Source organism: Lactuca virosa, chromosome 4, assembly GCF_052849685.1.
Source record: "Lactuca virosa cultivar CGN04683 chromosome 4, Lactuca_virosa_CGN04683_v6, whole genome shotgun sequence".
NCBI lineage: Eukaryota > Viridiplantae > Streptophyta > Magnoliopsida > Asterales > Asteraceae > Lactuca > Lactuca virosa.
This window is the reverse complement of record NC_136429.1, coordinates 44,778,605-44,797,355: the sequence shown is the minus strand read 5'-3', so window position 1 is coordinate 44,797,355 and position 18,751 is coordinate 44,778,605. Positions and strand designations below refer to the sequence as shown.

At 35.2% G+C, this 18,751-nt stretch overlaps 1 protein-coding gene across 1 annotated transcript in view; it reads left to right on the top strand.

The window, feature by feature from the left end:
• SDH2-3 (succinate dehydrogenase 2-3) overlaps window positions 1–921 on the top strand; it is a 1,553-nt gene extending 632 nt beyond the window's left edge. The window contains exons 2-5 of the mRNA XM_079041634.1: window positions 1–38; window positions 114–352; window positions 437–646; window positions 738–921. The exon at window positions 1–38 is cut by the window's left edge and continues 245 nt beyond it. Of these exons, the coding sequence (XP_078897760.1) occupies window positions 1–38; window positions 114–352; window positions 437–646; window positions 738–921 (671 nt within the window). The remainder of the gene's footprint in view (window positions 39–113; window positions 353–436; window positions 647–737) is intronic.
• Window positions 922–18,751: the final 17,830 nt, after the last annotated feature.

Here is an 18,751-nt window from a genome sequence, read left to right as displayed (position 1 = left end):
AATCTTATTTCCTCGATCTCACCACATGTGGCCCCATGGTACGTATATATCGATCGTAATTTTACCTTAACAGGATCAATCAAGTTGACATTTGATTAACTTGTTGTATATAGGTTTTGGACGCACTTCAGAAGATAAAATCAGAAGACGATTCAACATTGAGTTACAGAAGGTCATGCAGAGAAGGAATATGTGGTTCTTGTGCCATGAACATCGATGGAACCAACACAGTCGCATGCCTTAAGCCAATCGATACAGACACCAGTAAGGCTACATATATCACTCCTTTACCACACATGTATGTCATCAAAGATCTGGTTGTCGATCTCACCAATTTCTATCACCAGTACAAGTAAGATAATCCTTTTGTACATGTTTATATATAGAGACGTCGATGATCGTGTTGGCTAGTATAAAAGGTTGAAATTGTACATAGGTCGATTGAGCCATGGTTGAAGACGAAGAAGCCTCCACCAGATGGAAGAGAATACAGACAAACACCAACACAAAGAAAGAAACTAGATGGATTATACGAGTGCATACTGTGTGCTTGTTGTAGCACGTCTTGTCCGTCTTACTGGTGGAACCCTGAGGAGTTTGACGGACCTGCGGCGTTGCTACACGCTCACCGTTGGATCTCCGACAGGTGGTAATTTAGGGCATGCATGCACCCAATTTAAGCCGTTTGATTGATCATCTTCTTGATCTGAGAATTTGTTTTGTTTTGTTGATCATAGTCGCGATGACTACACGGAGGAGAGATTGCACGCGTTAACTGAGAATGACAAACGGTTGTACAGATGTAGAATTATAAAGAATTGTACAGCAACATGTCCTAAAAGCTTGAATCCTGCGCTTGCTATTCGTCAAATGGAGGCTACGAAGTCTGGGAATCGATTTTCTGCCCGTATAGCAGACTAAGGTAGTGTTTGTTTTTTGTCTGCAGATCTGCGTGGCCTCTTCTGTTTGCGCAGCGCAGACCACGCGCAGACATTAGCCTTCGCAGACTGTTTGTTTTTTTTGAAGACTGCAGACCTAAAAATGTCTGCGCGCCCTCTTCTTGGCGCAGATGTGGACCAGAGTCTTCTAACATCTTCAGACATCTTCTAGCCTAAAAAAACATATATATCTTAATTTTTTTTAAGTTTTTATTTATTTATATTTTTCCCAACTTTATTAATGATAAACAATTTGAAAAAAAAAATTACAAAACTTAAAAAAAAACGTTCGACGATACAAACATTATATTTTTGACAAATTTATAAATAAAGATTTATTACAATAATAATCGTTGGAGTTGTTTATATAAATATGAAAAAAATCATAATATATTCTTATATTTTTTTGCCAAATTTTGTAAAACATTATTTAATACAGTATCGTCAATTTCTCGAGAAAATATTTATGGTACGTTTTTAATGGATTTAATTAAAAAAGTCGAAGGTTATTTTTATCCATTTATGTATCAAATTCTTGATCACTAATTATAATGTTTAGTTATAACTTTGCAACCAAAGTTGTTGGTTTTTATCAAATATATACGTTAATTCATACCATTTTTATTTTTATTTTTTATACAATAATACATAAAACTTGATCTAGATTCGTTAATTATTTATAACAAAGTCATAAAAATATTAAAAAAGCACTTTGAAGTTTAAAAAAACTAGTTTATTTAGATTTCAGTTTATTTTAGTAGCCCGCAGATGTTAAAAAACAAACAGACTTCTTTTTTCAGACTGCAGACGTTTGGTCCACCTCTTCTACTGCAGAGGTCTACAGATGTGGTCCGCAGACTGCAGACATTTTGCCTCAGAAAAAACAAACAACACCTAAAATATGACCTTGATTTGCGACATGAATGTGGGATTCTAGTTGTTTTGATGTGAGACAATTGGAATGTATTTGATAGCCATGTGTAGTTGTGTATGAACAGAGAGTTATGGACAGTTGCTCATGATTAAACATCGAGGGCCTCTATATGCATGTTTAATGTTTGTTTTTTCACTTTAGGATATATACACTAAAGTCCCAATACTTTCATCGATTTGACAAGAAAGTCCTAAACTTTATTTTTTGACAGTAAAGTCCAAATTACCGGCAGTTTTTGACACTTTTACCTTTTTTTTCCCGGTTAGCCGGTAATTAGGATTTTTTTTGTCAAAAAAATAAAGTTAAAGACTTTCTTGTCAAATCGTCAATTAGGACTTTATTGTCAAAAAAATAAAGTTTAGGACTTTCTTGTCAAATCGTTGAAAATATTAGGACTTTAGTGTATATATCCTTTTTTTTTGTTAGACTTATTAAAACCTTCTCTAGTCAGCTAGATCCTATTGAAATCCTTAACATTTGCTTCTTGTTAAATCGTTTTTTTAATCTCAACAAACCGACATTGAAAAAAATGGAGATAATCAAGAAAGAAAGAAAGAATCAGGGTTGTGTTGGCTTTTTGCAGTCCCCAAAATGGAGAAATAAGAAACCGAACAACTCGAAATTGCCTTGGCTTTATACAAACACAAACAACACATGCCTAGTCAAAAGAGTGTGAATGTGGAGAAGGGAAAGAAAGGCAATTTCGTTTTTTTTGGTTTCTTATTTCTCTATTTTTTGGACTGCAAAAAGCCAACACAACCCTGGTTCTTTCTTTCATGATTATCTCAATTTTTTTCAATGTCGGTTTGTTGAGATTAAAAAGCGATTTAACAAGAAGCAAATGTTAGTGATTTCAATAGGATCTAGCTGATTAGAGAATGTTTCAATAACTCTTATGCTTAAAGAGTATCATACCATTAAATTTCTAACAATATATATATATATATATATATATATATATATATATATATATATATATATATATATACACTAAAGTCCCAGTATTTTTAACGATATGACAAAGAAGTCCTAAACTTTATTTTTTTGACAGTAAAGTCCTAATTGACGATTTGACAAGAAAGTCCTAAACTTTATTTTTTTTGACAAAAAAGTCCTAATTACCGGCTAACCGGAAAAAAAGGGTAAAGTGTCAAAAACTGCCGGTAATTTGGACTTAACTGTCAAAAAAATAAAGTTTATGACTTTTTTGTCTAATCGATGAAAATATTGGGACTTTACTGTATATATCCCATTCACTTTTGGTTTATTTTCTTCATTTCTTGAAGCTTGTTACGTTAAATTGGAATCACTTATTGCTATTAATCAGATATTAAGTCTTTGTTTTCTATCTGATTCGAGGCATTTTAAATCAAAGCATTTTGACGGGATGTCTAAAGTCACAGACAAAGTAAAGAATGACAAAAAAGAAAAATTGAATCTATTATATAAAAATACAGTTTGAATGTAAAAAAAAAAAAAGGATAAAATCTCAATATTTTAAGTCACTTTATTTAATTTTAATATTTATTTTTTGAAAAGTAAAGTTCGATTATTGAATTTTATATGATAATATGTCATTTTCTGTTGAAAAAAGTAAGAGTTATTTCATTAATTTGAGCAAAATATAAAATAATCAGAAATTTTCTATTCTAAAAATAAAAGTTGTAATTAAACCCTAGCCCAAAATATTTGGACTTTATCGGAGATTTCTCTAAGAAAAGATTGTATTAATATGGGTCGTCGATGTAAAAGCACGTACAGTTTCCATGTAACAACATGTATCTATGCATAGTAAATATATAATTATTTATAAAAAAATTATTTATATGTAAACAATTATATGTATATAATGCTTATTAATACAAAATAATACATACAAATTGTAACATAACAAAAATTTCATTTTTAATATAGCGATTCGAAAAACAATTTATAAGAAAACATCATTAGGTTATTTATTACATAAAACCATAGGTCAAGTGTCTCAAAACCATATCATAATAATGTCATAGTACAAATCCCAAGAATCTCATATGCGGAAATCATGTGTGTGATGCGCGTGCTACCATGTCGGCTCCTTTCCCTTCGAAGAAGAAGGACCTGAAACAAAAACTGTAAACCGTAAGCACAAAGCTTAGTGAGTTCCCCCATCATACCACATACCATATAACATACATACTGTCTATCATATCCGGGTACTAATCTACCCCTTCGGTCTCTTTCAACCGGTAACTGCCTAGCATATCAGGGTGATGGCCTACCCCTTCGGTCCTATCGACCGGTACCTAGCCTAGCATATCAGGGTGTTGGCATACCCCTTCGGCCCTTTCAACCGGTATCTTGCCTAGCATATCAGGGTGCTGGCCAACCCCTTCGGTCCTTTCGATCGGTACCGGGGACTATTTCACCCCTTACTGCCTAGCTTATCTAGGTGCTGGCATACCCCTGCGGCCCTATCGACCAGTACTGGAGTCTATCCTACCCCTCCTATCACATATCACATAACATCATAGCATACTAGCACATAATCATAACAGATAGCAACATATCAGATAATTATCACAAAGACAATCATATCTACTATAACTCTTACTAGTGGGCCGACCTTGGTGCCTTAGACCCACTTCTACTAGAATGTAACTCACCTCAATGTCGTGCAGTAACTGAATTGTCCTCGGTGCTGAGATCAACTCTCCTCAAACTCCTACATATAACAGTCTGCTTGGTTACTCCTCATTCATATCCCCTTTAAGGGTTAATCAGGTCAAAGTCAAAGTCAAAGTCAACACCCTGGTCAAAGTCAACACTCTAGTTGACTCAACTCGCCGAGTTGGTCCACCAACTCGTCGAGTTCCATAGATCAGAAATCTTTGAAATCGCGATCCAACTCGACGAGTCCTTCCACAACTCGTCGAGTTTCTCCTATCAACACTATCGGGACTTTTCCATTCAACTCGTCGAGTCCTCCCTTTGCAGAATCGGGACATTTGCTCATAACTCACCAAGTTCCTCCTTGGACTCGTCGAGTTCTTCAATCTTTCATTCCAAGAGCTATGTCCAATTTGCTGAGTCATCTCCTAGACTAAACGAGTTCACTCAGAACCAGAAAAGGATAGGGAACCACGACCCGACTCGCCGAGTCGCATAAACAACTCGTCGAGTCCCCCATATGCCAATTCCATACAGTCGATTTTTGCTGAGTTTCAAAAGAAACTTGAACACAAGAAATCACAACATCAACAATTCTTATTTATTAAGAACCAGAAGGTTTTCAAGAGTACTTACATAACAAAACCTCACTACATATCTCTCTTCTCATTACAGAATAACCTCACTACAAAGTCACTCACCTAATCTACACTCTTACGAATAATATGAATAAGAACAAAATAAACGTAAGAACTAGAACCCTAATGATCAGATAAATATGAAATGATCAGGAAGAAGATAGACTCGTATATTCTACAACTCTCACATACGCAACCAATATATACATCTGACTAGTCAATCGGGCCACTGACTATCAATACGGATCGGATATGACCCGCGTGTTTCATAACTTCACTATATCATCATTCCAGTCCAATACTTTCACAACTTGTACAAGATATACCCTTCTGCACAAAATCATAATAAACACAAGCTATATATATAAAAATAAATGAACAAACAATAATTAAAAGGATACTCAAAAGGATATAATGAATTATAAGTTTGTAACATTAACTTCTTATAATTTCAACACCCCTCCACAAACTTATAATTCAAATAAGTTCAACACTTACTCTGAAAAGGATCAATAAGACCTAAACCTTTACAAATCCATTCATGCTGAGCAACTCCCAAAGGTTTAGTAAAAATGTCTGCCAGATTAAAATCTGAACTCACCTTATGAACTTCAATAACACCTTTTGATACCCTATCTCTTATAAAATGAGTATCAACATCAAAATGTTTTGTTTTCTCATGAAACACTGGATTATGTACAGGTTTTATTGCTGACTCATTGTCACAGAAAATGGAAACAGGAGTTAAATCTTTTAACCCTACATCAAACAATATTTTTAAAATCCACATAATTTCACAAGAAATAACACCAAGTGATCTATATTCCGATTCAGTAGAGGATCGAGAAACAGTTTCTTTTTTCTTACTTTTCCAGGATACAATAGCATTTCCAAGAAAAACAACATACCCTGTAACCGATCTTCTAGATACTAAACACTTAGCCCAATCGGCATCAACAAAACTTTTCAAATTTAGATTTCCTTTTGTAATAGAAAAACCCCTTCCAGGATTTAACTTCAAATATCTAAGTAATCTTATAGAAACATTAAAATGAGACTTTCTTGGAGAATGCATAAATTGACTCAATACCTGAACAGCATATGAAATATCTGGACGAGTAATGGTCAAATAAATGAGTTTTCCAACCAACTTTTGATAAAGAACAACATTCTGAACCAATATATCATTAACATCAATTCCTTCTCCTCTAACTACAACATTACAATCTAAAGGAGTCTTTACTGGTTTACAACTCAACATGCCAAACTCATGTAATAATTCCATACAGTATTTCCTCTGACATAAACAAACACCTTTATTTATATCTATAACTTCAATTCCCAATAAATATTTCAATTTTCCCAAATCTTTGATTAAAAATTTGGACTTTAAAAAACTTTTGACTTTATTGATTTCTTCATCACAATTACCACTCAAAATTATGTCATCAACATATACAAGTAATATAACAATATTACCATTAGAAGTTTTTACAAACAATGAAAAATCACTCATACTTTGAACAAATCCAAATTCAAGTAAAAAACCACATAATTTCTCATTCCACTTCCTCGGAGCCTGCTTTAGCCCATATAATGATTTCATTAATTTACAAACTTTGTTATTATTATTTTTATCATTGTAACCAAGTGGTAATGTCATATAAACATCATCCTCCAACTCACCATAAAGAAAAGCATTATTTATATCTAGTTGAAACAAATTACAATCAAAATTAATTGCAAGAGAAATAACAACTCTGATAGAAACCATTTTTGCAACAGGTGAGAAAGTTTCATCAAAATCTATACCTTCTCTTTGGTTATATCCCTTAGCTACAAGCCTTGCCTTAAACCTCTCTATTTCACCATTAGATTTATACTTTATTTTATACACCCACTTACAACCAATGGGTTTTCTATCAGCAGGTAAATCACAAATTTCCCAAGTATTATTCCTATACAAAGCTTCAATTTCTTCATTCATAGCATTTACCCAGTTAGGATCCAAAGATGCTTGATAATAAGATTGTGGTTCAACATATTTATTTAAATTGGTTGCAAAACATTTATTATCTTGACTAAGAAAATAATAATTAACAGATCTTTCAATTCCATATTTACTTTCCTTCTATAACAAAATCATTGAATTTTTGAGGAAATCTAGACTCACGATTAGATTTTCTAATACCTAGCAACTAAGAATCAGAAGTTACGATATTATTATCTAAATTTTCCTCAGAACTACTAGTGAGATCAGATACAACAATCTCAGGTTGCGAACCAGAAGTTTCACAACCACGAGTACCTTCCTGATTAGATGTTGTTGCATCTAAACTAGAACTACCATCAATACCAAAATCAGTTGCACTTGATGGTTGATCAATAACTGTATCACCATCCTGATTATTACACCCTAACTCACCACTATTTTGATTGTCATCAAAATTTTCAGAAAACAAAAGCTCATTATTGGAAAATGGATCCCAAGGATCCTTATTATTAAAAAAAGTTGTCTCAAGAAACTGAGAAACTTCATTTGATTTAGAAGTCAACTTAAAAGGAAAGACAGACTCATAAAATTTCACATCCCTGGAAAAGAAACAGGAACCATTATCAAGACTAAATAATTTGTAACCTTTTTTAACATTAGAATAACCAATAAGAATACATTTCTCAGAACGTTCAGAAAATTTATCGGTATTGTTTAACTTTGTAGCAAAGGCTAAACATCCAAACACACGAATTTTATCATAAACTGGAACATGATTATAGATTAATTCAAAAGTAGTTTTACCATTTAAAACAGATGAAGGAGTTCTATTTATTAAAAAAACTACAGTTAAAATAGAATCTCCCCAAAAAATTTTAGGCAAGCCAGCTTGAAACAACAAAGATCTAGCTACATTCAATAAATGCCTATGCTTCCGCTCTACCACTCCATTTTGTTGTGGAGTGTGAACACAGGAAGTCTGATGGATAACTCCTTTGGCTTCAAGAAAACTATTCATTTTTAGATTAACAAATTTTGTTCCATTATCAGATCTAATAGCCTTTAGATTAACATTAAATTGATTTTCCAATATCATAACAAACTCATGAAAACAACTAAACACTTCATCTTTAGACTTCATCAAATAAACCCATGTAGCTCTAGTGTAGTCATCTACAATTGTAAGAAAAAATCTAAAACCACCAATAGCAGCAACTTTATAGAGACCCCAAACATCTAAATGAACAAGTTCCCCTAGACAAAAAGACTTATGTTCACTCAAAGGAAAAGGTTCCCTAGTTTGTTTAGCCTTATGGCAAACTTCACATGGCATAACTGATTCATTATCAAAATTTAAGACTGGTTTTAAAGTACTTAGAGCTTTATCACCTGGATGTCTCATTCTATTATGCCATGTTAATTTTGATACAAAACATTTATGACAATTAATCACAGAATTTGACCTACCTAACAATTGATTTTCCAAATAGTAAAGACCTCCAAATTCTTTACCAGTCATCACAGTCTCCATTGACAGTGAATCCTGAACATAACAGTTATTCTCATCAAAAAACAACTTTACACTTATTTTCTTTACAAATCTTGTGAACAGATAAAAGATTAACATGAAAATCAGGAATAACAAAGACATCTGACATACCAATATAATCAGAAAGACTAATGTTTCCAATCTTATCTATTTTAGCAGTTGAACCATTAGGATGATCAACTCTTAGATTAAGTTTGGAAACATCAACAACATCAGAAAGTTTTGATTCAGTAGCAGTCATATGTTGACTAGCTCCTGAATCAACAACCCATTTTCTTTTATTTAAAAAAACATTATTATAAGATTTACCTGCCATATTAGCATTAGCAGATACACCTTCTGATAACTCTCTTTCATGAAGAAGAGACATCAACTTTGTGTATTGATCACTTGTTAAAAAATGATGACCATACTTATCAGAAGAAACAACTGAAGCATTAGCATTAGTACTTTCAATAACATGAGAAGAAGTACCAGATACTGCTGACGACTTATTAAACTCAAACTTGGGTTTAAAATCCTTAGGATACCCAATAAGCTTATAACATTTCTCAATAGTATGACCTTTTATTCCACAATTCTTACATATTAAATTCTGATTTCTACCTTTAAATTTCTTGTTATCAGTAATTTTACCAGCAAAAGCAGAACAATTTTGATTTTTAGTAGATAACACAAAAACACTTCCATGTTTCTGATTAGACTCTTCTCTGGATACAATTGAAAAAGCAGTTTTCACATCAGGTAAAGGTTCCATTATAAGAATATGACTTTTAACTGGGTTATATGTGTTGGATTAGGTGTCTAAGCCCATAACTATAATTGGTATGTACTTGATTGATAGCAACACAGTCCTTTTGGGTTACCCTCAACCTAACAACTGGACAAGGAAATTATGAAAGGAGAGATATTAATTTATAAGATTAATAAATTAATATATATATATATATATATATATATATATAAATGATTTATTAATATGTTAATGGATTAATATATTAATTAGAAATCATTATGTTTAATTAATTGTTAGCCAGAAATTAATCAGAATTGATTTTGGGGTTAAAAGAATTAATTATAAGGTGCAGGGACTAGTTTGCAATTATCTAATAGTTGAGTGGAAGGCTCTAGAAACCCCTTGGAAGAGGGTGGACGAAATCTTTAGGGGAAACCCTAATAATTTCGTCCATAGGGGCTTGGATAAGGCCATTGGGTTTGCTTAGGCCCTAAGCAAAGGATAACTAGGGTTTCCCTTAAACCCTAAATCCCTCAGCTATATAAGGAGCCTCCTGGTTCATGTTTTTGGTCACTCTTTCTTTTGAAGAAACCCTAAGGCCGAGATTTTGCATACTCCCTCTCCTCTCTCTCTTCTACTTTCCTTCTTGCTAGTTTGGGTGTGATTCCATTAGAGGCATTACACTTGTGGTGCTAAAGCTTCCAAGAAGATCAAGATCAAGATCAAGGGATTATCAATTGTTTGCTATAACAATTGAAAGGTATGTAAACCCTAAACCCTAGTTTGTTAATTTCGAAATTAGCCTCTCTCCTCTAGGGTTCTTGTTTTGCAATTCAAAGTTGTATGTTCAATAGTTAAAACATAGATCCAAAGTAGGTTGCATGTGAACTTAGGAATTGTTTCTAGTTTATTTGTTGTACCTAAAACCCATCAGTGGTATCAGAGCCATTATTGTTTTAAATTGAATTGCTACAATTGTTGAATTGCAAATTAGGGTTTATAGCTATTAAACCCTAAAGGCCAAATTTTCGATTTCTAGGGTTTTGGATCAAAGGGTTTTTTTGAAAACCCTAGCCTCCAAAGAACCCTAATCGAAATTAGGGTTAGGGTTTTGAAAACCCTAGCCTCCTCCCTTGTAAATTTCGAAATATGCTAGAGGATAACTAGGGTTTCTTGTTTTGGATAATTGTTACTTAATTAGATTAATTGGATAATTATCCTTACCCTAATTTTCGAAATTTAGAGGGATAAGGATTAGGATTAAATTAATGGATTAATTTAATTAGATAATCCTTACAAGATTTAATAATTTGATTAATAGTTAATTAAAAGATAAATATTAAATCTAGTTAATTGGTTTATTTAAATTTAAATTTAATAGCTTAAATTTCGAAATTTATAAACCCTTGAAGTTTTAAAATGTTTTAAAACACACCTTATATATATATATTATAATTAAAAGTTTAATATTATATATGTATAAGAACATAGTCAGTCAAATCGCTAGTATGCCTCATTCACGAAGCTAATCTATAAGGGGGGTATAAGGAAATTGCCTATAAAATGGTAGTTGAATGGGTGTCCACTCTCACCCACCGCTTCCTTGATTAGTGGAGGGTCGTTAGCAGAACGGATTTGATAGGACAACTACTTCTCATTAAAAGTATAATGATATTAAAGAAAGTACTAGAACATTATTTTCAAAATCCCAACTCTAGTTACTTTAGGAAAAATGTGAAAAGTATGCTAATCCATGAAATTGCACATTATGCTTTATTGGTCGTTAGTGGAGCGTGTGTGGTTAACCAGCACACTAAAAGGCACTAATAAAGAGTAGTAATGGGTATCTCATAATTGTCATTTTGATGGAGCGTGTGTGGTTTACCAGCACATCAATAGTTAATGATAAAGACAATGAGGTTACCAAGCACATTTGCATGGTTATTCACATCTTGTTTGTGATCCTCGGCATCCCAGTCACAAATAGAAGAGCATAATCTGAGATTAAAACATGCCATTGAATAGTTTCAATGTATCTCAAAAGAATTAGGAATTTCACTTCGTTTGTTTCGTCTAATGGTGGAATTGGTGAATCGTCATTCACCTACCTTTATGAAATTTGCACTTGGATCTCGGCATCCCATTTCTAAGTTGTGAATCTTCATAGTTGGATCCTAACCTTGATATTATATCTTTGGGTTATTCTATTAAGGTATCTTGAAATCTAACTAAAACTTTCTTTCTTTTCAGATGTCTACTCCTGGAAACACTTCTGCTTCATCCTCCTCCAACCAGAACTTCTCTTTGCTCAATATCTGCTCCAAAGTCGTTATGGATGGCTCAAACTATAACGATTGGATGCGCAACATCAAGATGGCTCTTCGTTTCGAGAACAAAGAATATGTTCTTGAAAAGGAGCTCAAAGAGCTTGATGAGAATGAAGCTACTCCTGAAGATCTTGCTGCCTACAAGAAACATTACGATGATGCTACCAAAGTGGCATGCATCATGGTGGCAACTATGTCCCCAGAACTGCAGAGGTACTATGAGGACTACTGGCCTTTCGAGATGAACAAGGACCTTATGGAAAAGTACCATAAGCGAGCTCGTCAAGAAAAGTTCTAAGTAGTCAAGTCACTCATGGCTTGCAAGATGAAGGATGGGGAGTCGGTAGTGTCACATGTGCAAAGAATGCAACGCTACATAGAGCGTTTGGTCAAGCTCAATATTCACTTTGATGAGGAATTGGCCATTGACATGGTCTTGAACTCACTTCCTGAATGTTATGGTCAGTTTATTCTAACTTACCATTTGAACAATACTGAGCAGACCTTGGCCCAATTGCACAACTTGTTGCAGACAGCTGAGGCAGGGATGAAGGGTAAAAGTATACCCTCCACACCTACGAGTGCCCCTGTTTTGGCTATTGGACAGGGAAAGGGGAAAAAGAGGAAAGGTCCTCCCAAGCAAAACTGGAAGAGCAAGGCTCAAGCTGGGTCATCTAGTAATGGCCCAAAGGCTAAGCCCAATGGTTCCACTCCCCATGTTTCTGATCCAAAAGAGGCAGTTTGCTTTTACTGCAACCAAAAGGGGCATTGGAAGAGATCTTGCCCACAATATCTGCAAGATATCAAGGATGGCAAAGTGAAGCAATCTTCGGCAGGTATTTACACTATTTCTGCTAATAACTCATTATCTTCTCGTTCATGGGTCCCTGATACAGGATGTGGTTTTCATATCTGTTCTGATTTGCAGGGTCTAAAGGAAAGTGAGGAGATAGAGCGAGGAAGGATAAACCTGATCATGGGAAACAGAAAGTCTTCACCAGTAACCAAGATCGGAGTTTATCAGCTTCTGCTTAGTAATGATGTTAGATTAGATTTAATAAATTGTTGCTATTCGTCTGAGATGACGAGAAACATTATTTCATTTCATGCATTGTTCAGACAAGGTTTTACATATTCTTTTAATGATTTGAATGGTTCAATTTCTGTTTATAAGAATGGTGTTTTTATGTTTGAAGCTTTGCCTTGTAATGGTGTGTATGAAACAGTGACTTGTGTTGATAGCCTAGGAAATAGTGTACTTAATATTGACTTGTCTAATAGTGTAGACAAGGCATGCTTGTGGCATTGTCGTCTTGGACACATTAACAAGAAACGCATAGCCCAACTCCAAAAGGATGGAGTGTTGGAATCATTTGACCTAAAGTCAGATGATATGTGTGAATCTTGTCTTTTGGGAAAGATGACAAAATCACCATTCACAGGGTCTTGTGAAAGAGGTGAAGGTCTGTTGGATCTCATACACACAGATGTGTGTGGGCCCTTCAGATCAACTACAAGAGAAGCTAATCGATTCTATGTGACTTTCACTGACGATTATAGCAGATATGGATATATCTACTTGATCAAGCATAAGTCAGAAACTTTTGAAAAGTTCAAAGAGTTTAAGCATGAAGTCGAAAATCAATTGGGCAGAAAGATAAAGATACTTAGATCCGATAGAGGCGGGGAGTATCTTAGTATCGAGTTCAACGACTATCTGAAAGAATGTGGGATAGTCTCACAATTGACTCCTCCTAGGACACCACAGTTAAATGGTGTAGCTGAGAGGCGCAATCGAACCTTGTTAGACATGGTTCGTTCTATGATGAGTCGGGCTTCGCTTCCTATTCACTTATGGGGGTATGCCTTAGAGACAGCCGCCCACATCCTCAATCTTGTCCCTACAAAGAAGGTTGCCAAAACACCTCACGAAATGTGGACAGGGAAAGTTCCCTCGTTAGCACATATTAAAGTCTGGGGTTGTGAAGCTTTCGTAAGACGAGAGACTCACGACAAGCTAGCAGCTAGAAGTGAGAAATGTGTTTTCATTGGTTACCCAAAGCAGTCTTTTGGATATTTGTTCTACAGGCCTAGTGAGAACGTGGTCTTTGTAGCACGAAGAGGAGTCTTTCTTGAAAGAGAGCTCATATTCAAAGAGGACAGTGGGAGCACTATTGACCTTGAAGAAATTCAAGAGTCAGCCAATGAAGGAACCTTAGATGACACTAGCATTCAACCAGAGGAAACAGTTCCTGTTGAACCAATTGATAACTCATTACCTCTTAGAAGATCCACTAGGGTGAGTGTGCCACCTGAGTTGTATGGTTTTCATATTACTTCAGATGGTGACACATTCATAAGTGACAGAACATTGGTAAACTTAGATGAACCAGTCACTTATAAGGAAGCAATGGCAGGCCCAGAGGCTTCCAAGTGGAAAGAGGCAATGGACAGCGAGATTAAGTCCATGTATGACAACCAAGTTTGGAATTTGGTTGATAGTGCACCAGGTCGCAAGACATTTGGGTGCAAATGGATCTTCAAGAAGAAGACAGACATGGATGGGAATGTGCACACATTCAAAGCTCGACTGGTTGCAAAAGGTTTCACTCAAACCCCAGGGGTTGACTATGATGAGACCTTCTCACCAGTAGCTAAGATTAAATCTATTAGGATATTGCTCGCCATAGCTGCCTTCCATGATTATGTAATCTGGCAGATGGATGTCAAAACTGCTTTCCTTAATGGGAAGTTGGCTGAAGATGTTTACATGAGTCAGCCAGAGGGTTTTGTTGATGCAAAGTTCCCCAATAGAGTGTGCAAGCTTGAGAAATCCATTTATGGATTGAAACAAGCATCTCGCAGTTGGAATCTTTGCTTCCATGAGAAAGTCAAAGAGTTTGGTTTCTCTAGAAGTGAAGATGAGTTTTGTGTGTATATCAAGGCTAGTGGGAGTATAGTAACTTTTCTGGTGTTATATGTCGATGACATATTACTCATTGGTAACGATGTTCCAACCTTGAAAGAAGTTAAGTCTTGGCTTGGAAAGTGTTTTGCCATGAAAGACCTTGGAGAAGCTGCCTATATTCGTGGGATTAGAATATTGAGAGATAGAAAGAAGAGACTAATTGGACTTAGTCAGAGCACATACTTGGATAAGGTACTAAAGAGGTTTAGTATGGAAAACTCCAAGAAGGGAGAGCTACCTATCCAGAGCAATACCAAATTGAGTAAGACTCAATGCCCGAGTACAGATGTTGAAATAGATGACATGAGTCGTGTACCTTATGCTTCCGCTGTCGGATCGATCATGTACGCTATGACATGTACTCGCCCTGATGTGGCATTTGCTTTGAGCATGGTCAGTCGCTATCAGGGAAACCCAGGTAGAGCTCATTGGGTAGCAGTTAAGAATATACTCAAGTATTTGCGAAGGACAAAGGACTGGGTCCTTGTGCTTGGTGGCAGTGATACTTTGAGAGTAGATGGTTACAGTGATGCCAGCTTTCAGACGGATAGAGATAACTTCCGTTCTCAGTCAGGCTGGGTGTTTTTACTGAATGGAGGAGCAGTTACTTGGAAGAGTTCCAAGCAAAATACGGTGGCTGATTCTACTTGTGAATCAGAGTACATAGCAGCAAGTGAAGCGTCGAAAGAAGCAGCTTGGTTGAGGAACTTCATCGGGGATCTCGGAGTTGTTCCAACCATCCAGGAGCCTATGGAACTGTTCTGCGATAATGAAGGAGCGGTTGCCTTGCAAAGGAACCAAGAGATCATGGTAAGACCAGACATATCGACAGAAAGTACCATTTCATCAGACATAGAGTAGAAGAAGGCCATCTTATAGTAAAGAGGGTGTCATCTGAAGATAACCCAGCAGATCCTCTCACAAAGGGTCTGAGTAGGGCGAAGCATATTCAGCATGCTCGGAGCATAGGACTGAAAGATGATATTAGTTTTAGTAGTTAGATTAGTTTTTGAAACTTGTAACAAAGTAAATGTAATTGACTTTTGGTGATTAAATAATAAAGTATTATTTATAAGTTTGGCTACTACCTTTTGTCGATTGTTTATTATTGTGTTTCATTTTTGCATGTTTTACTTCCTGAATAATGAGATTATTCAAACTCCACAGTTGCTCGTACTCTTGGAAGTAAGTAGTGAATTAAGACTGTCATGAATTGGATTGCAGATTGTCTAAGGATAGACATGGCAATAGAATTGCTGCAATGTTCATGAGTACTCAGAAATTGAGATTTGAGTATTAGATAAACCCTCGCTCAGAGTATTACTTCATGGAATTCATCACGAGTAATACTGAGATGATAATATCTTATAATCTTGAAACGAAGATATATGAGTTGTAATTTACAAGTCGGTTGTGCATTGGTGATACGAAAACGCATCAGTAACTTGGTGTTATAAAACGTATTGTCATGCATAATTTGATGAGTAAAAGATACAAGCATATGAGTCAACGTTTATTCGTTCCTTTTGCCCTAACAGGAAAAGCGATATATGTGGGCCCCTCGATGATTTGGTGTTGACTTATGTGCTGGGCCCAGCCAGGACTAAATTGATGTGTTCGATTAGAAGTCCTACATCATCACAAATCAGGAATCGGGAAACATAGATTCTGGACAAACAGATTGATTACATTCCATGTCTTTTGTCTGGGGATACCAAGCAGAACGAAGGGTTATATGATCACTTATCTTAGGACACGTAACTGACTGGGTCAGAGTTCGGCAGCAGCTTTTTGGAAGCTACAATTTGCTGGTCAAATTTAGAAGGCATACTAGCAATTATAGTTACAGACTTATCCAAGTGGGAGACTGTTGGATTAGGTGTCTAAGTCCATAACTATAATTGGTATGTACTTGATTGATAGCAGCACAGTCCTTTTGGGTTGCCCTCAACCTAGCAACTGCACAAGGAAATTATGAAAGGAGAGATATTAATTTATAAGATTAATAAATTAATATATATATATATATATATATATATATATAAATGATTTATTAATATGTTAATGGATTAATATATTAATTAGAAATCATTATGTTTAATTAGTTGTTAGCCAGAAATTAATCAGAATTGATTTTGGGGTTAAAAGAATTAATTATAAGGTGTAGGGACTAGTTTGCAATTATATAATAGTTGAGTGGAAGGCTCTAGAAACCCCTTGGAAGAGGGTGGACGAAATCTTTAGGGGAAACCCTAATAATTTCGTCCATAGGGGCTTAGATAAGGCCCTTAGGTTTGCTTAGGCCCTAAGCAAAGGATAACTAGGGTTTCCCTTAAACCCTAAATCCCTCAACTATATAAGGAGCCTCCTGGTTCATGTTTTTGGTCACTCTTTCTTTTGAAGAAACCCTAAGGCCGAGATTTTGCATACTCCCTCTCCTCTCTCTCTTCTACTTTCCTTCTTGCTAGTTTGGGTGTGATTCCATTAGAGGCATTACACTTGTGGTGCTAAAGCTTCCAAGAAGATCAAGATCAAGATCAAGGGATTATCAATTGTTTGCTATAACAATTGAAAGGTATGTAAACCCTAAACCCTAGTTTGTTAATTTCGAAATTAGCCTCTCTCCTCTAGGGTTCTTGTTTTGCAATTCAAAGTTGTATGTTCAATAGTTAAAACATAGATCCAAAGTAGGTTGCATGTGAACTTAGGAATTGTTTCTAGTTTATTTGTTGTACCTAAAACCCATCAATATGAATCATCAAGACCATTGAGAAATTGCATAAGTTTCATGAGCTTAGAATGATTTTTAGTATGAGTAGCAGCTTCACAAGTGCAATCAGGACACTTTGTTAAGCCATCAAACTCTTTCCATAAACCATCCAACTTATTAAAATAATCAGATACATACATACTTCCTTGTGTGAGACCATTAATTTGTTGAATATTAAAAACAACTGAACCATCAGCCTTATAATAAGTTTCACAAAGTTCATTCCAAACATCCAAAGCAAACTTAGAACAAGCATGGCCAATGTAAATAGATTCAGAAAGTGAGTTAAGAATCCAAGAACATACAATAGCATTAAGTCTGTCCCACTTTAGAGATTTAATAGCATCCTTATTATCTTTTAATTTAGTACCTTCAATAAACCCTTGTTTGTTTCTGGCTTTAAGAGCCCTAGTCATTGAGCTTTTCCAAACCCTAAAGTTTTCAGTACCAAGCAATTTGAAACTTATAATAGTTGTCACAAAATGATCTGAAGGATGCAAATAAAGAGGATCATCAAATCAACAACATCATTTTTACTAGACGATTCTGGTGGTGTATCAGCCATGATTAAACGAGTAACCAATCAAGAAATCAGATAAATTCAGAAAACCAGAAAACAATCATACTTTTTCACAATAGTTTCTATAAACTTAGACAAGAACAAAGCACATATAAGTCCAGAACAGGCTAGTTTACAGACAGATAACACTATGATCAGAAGAAAAAAACTGATCTATCAAGATTATCATGAATCAAAAAACAAACAAAGTCAGAAAAGTGTGCGAAACTTACAAGGATCCTCAAAAGAAAACCTCAGCAAGCAACAATGTAGTTCCGATGAATCTGAAACACAGATTCACCGTTGAAAAAACGAAACAGGCATTCAAATGCCAGAACCAACCCGAATTTAGAACCTTGTTTGCACAGTCTTAACGTTGACCGTGGTGATAGCGTTGGCCGTTAGGATTAACACAATGTTAACTCTAAACATTTACTACTATCTTGATCGTTTACTCTTAAGACGTGACAAGAGAACAACCAGGTTGATGATCTCTTCATGATCTAAACAGATCTAAACAAACCCTAGATCTGTTACAGATCTAAAGAACCCCAGGAGAAGAACAAAACGAACCAGAACCAGATCCAGACTGAAGACCTGAAACCCTAACTCGATCTAGACGAAGAACATATCATAAACTACCATAACCACGCTCTGATACCATCAAAAGAAACTTGAACACAAGAAATC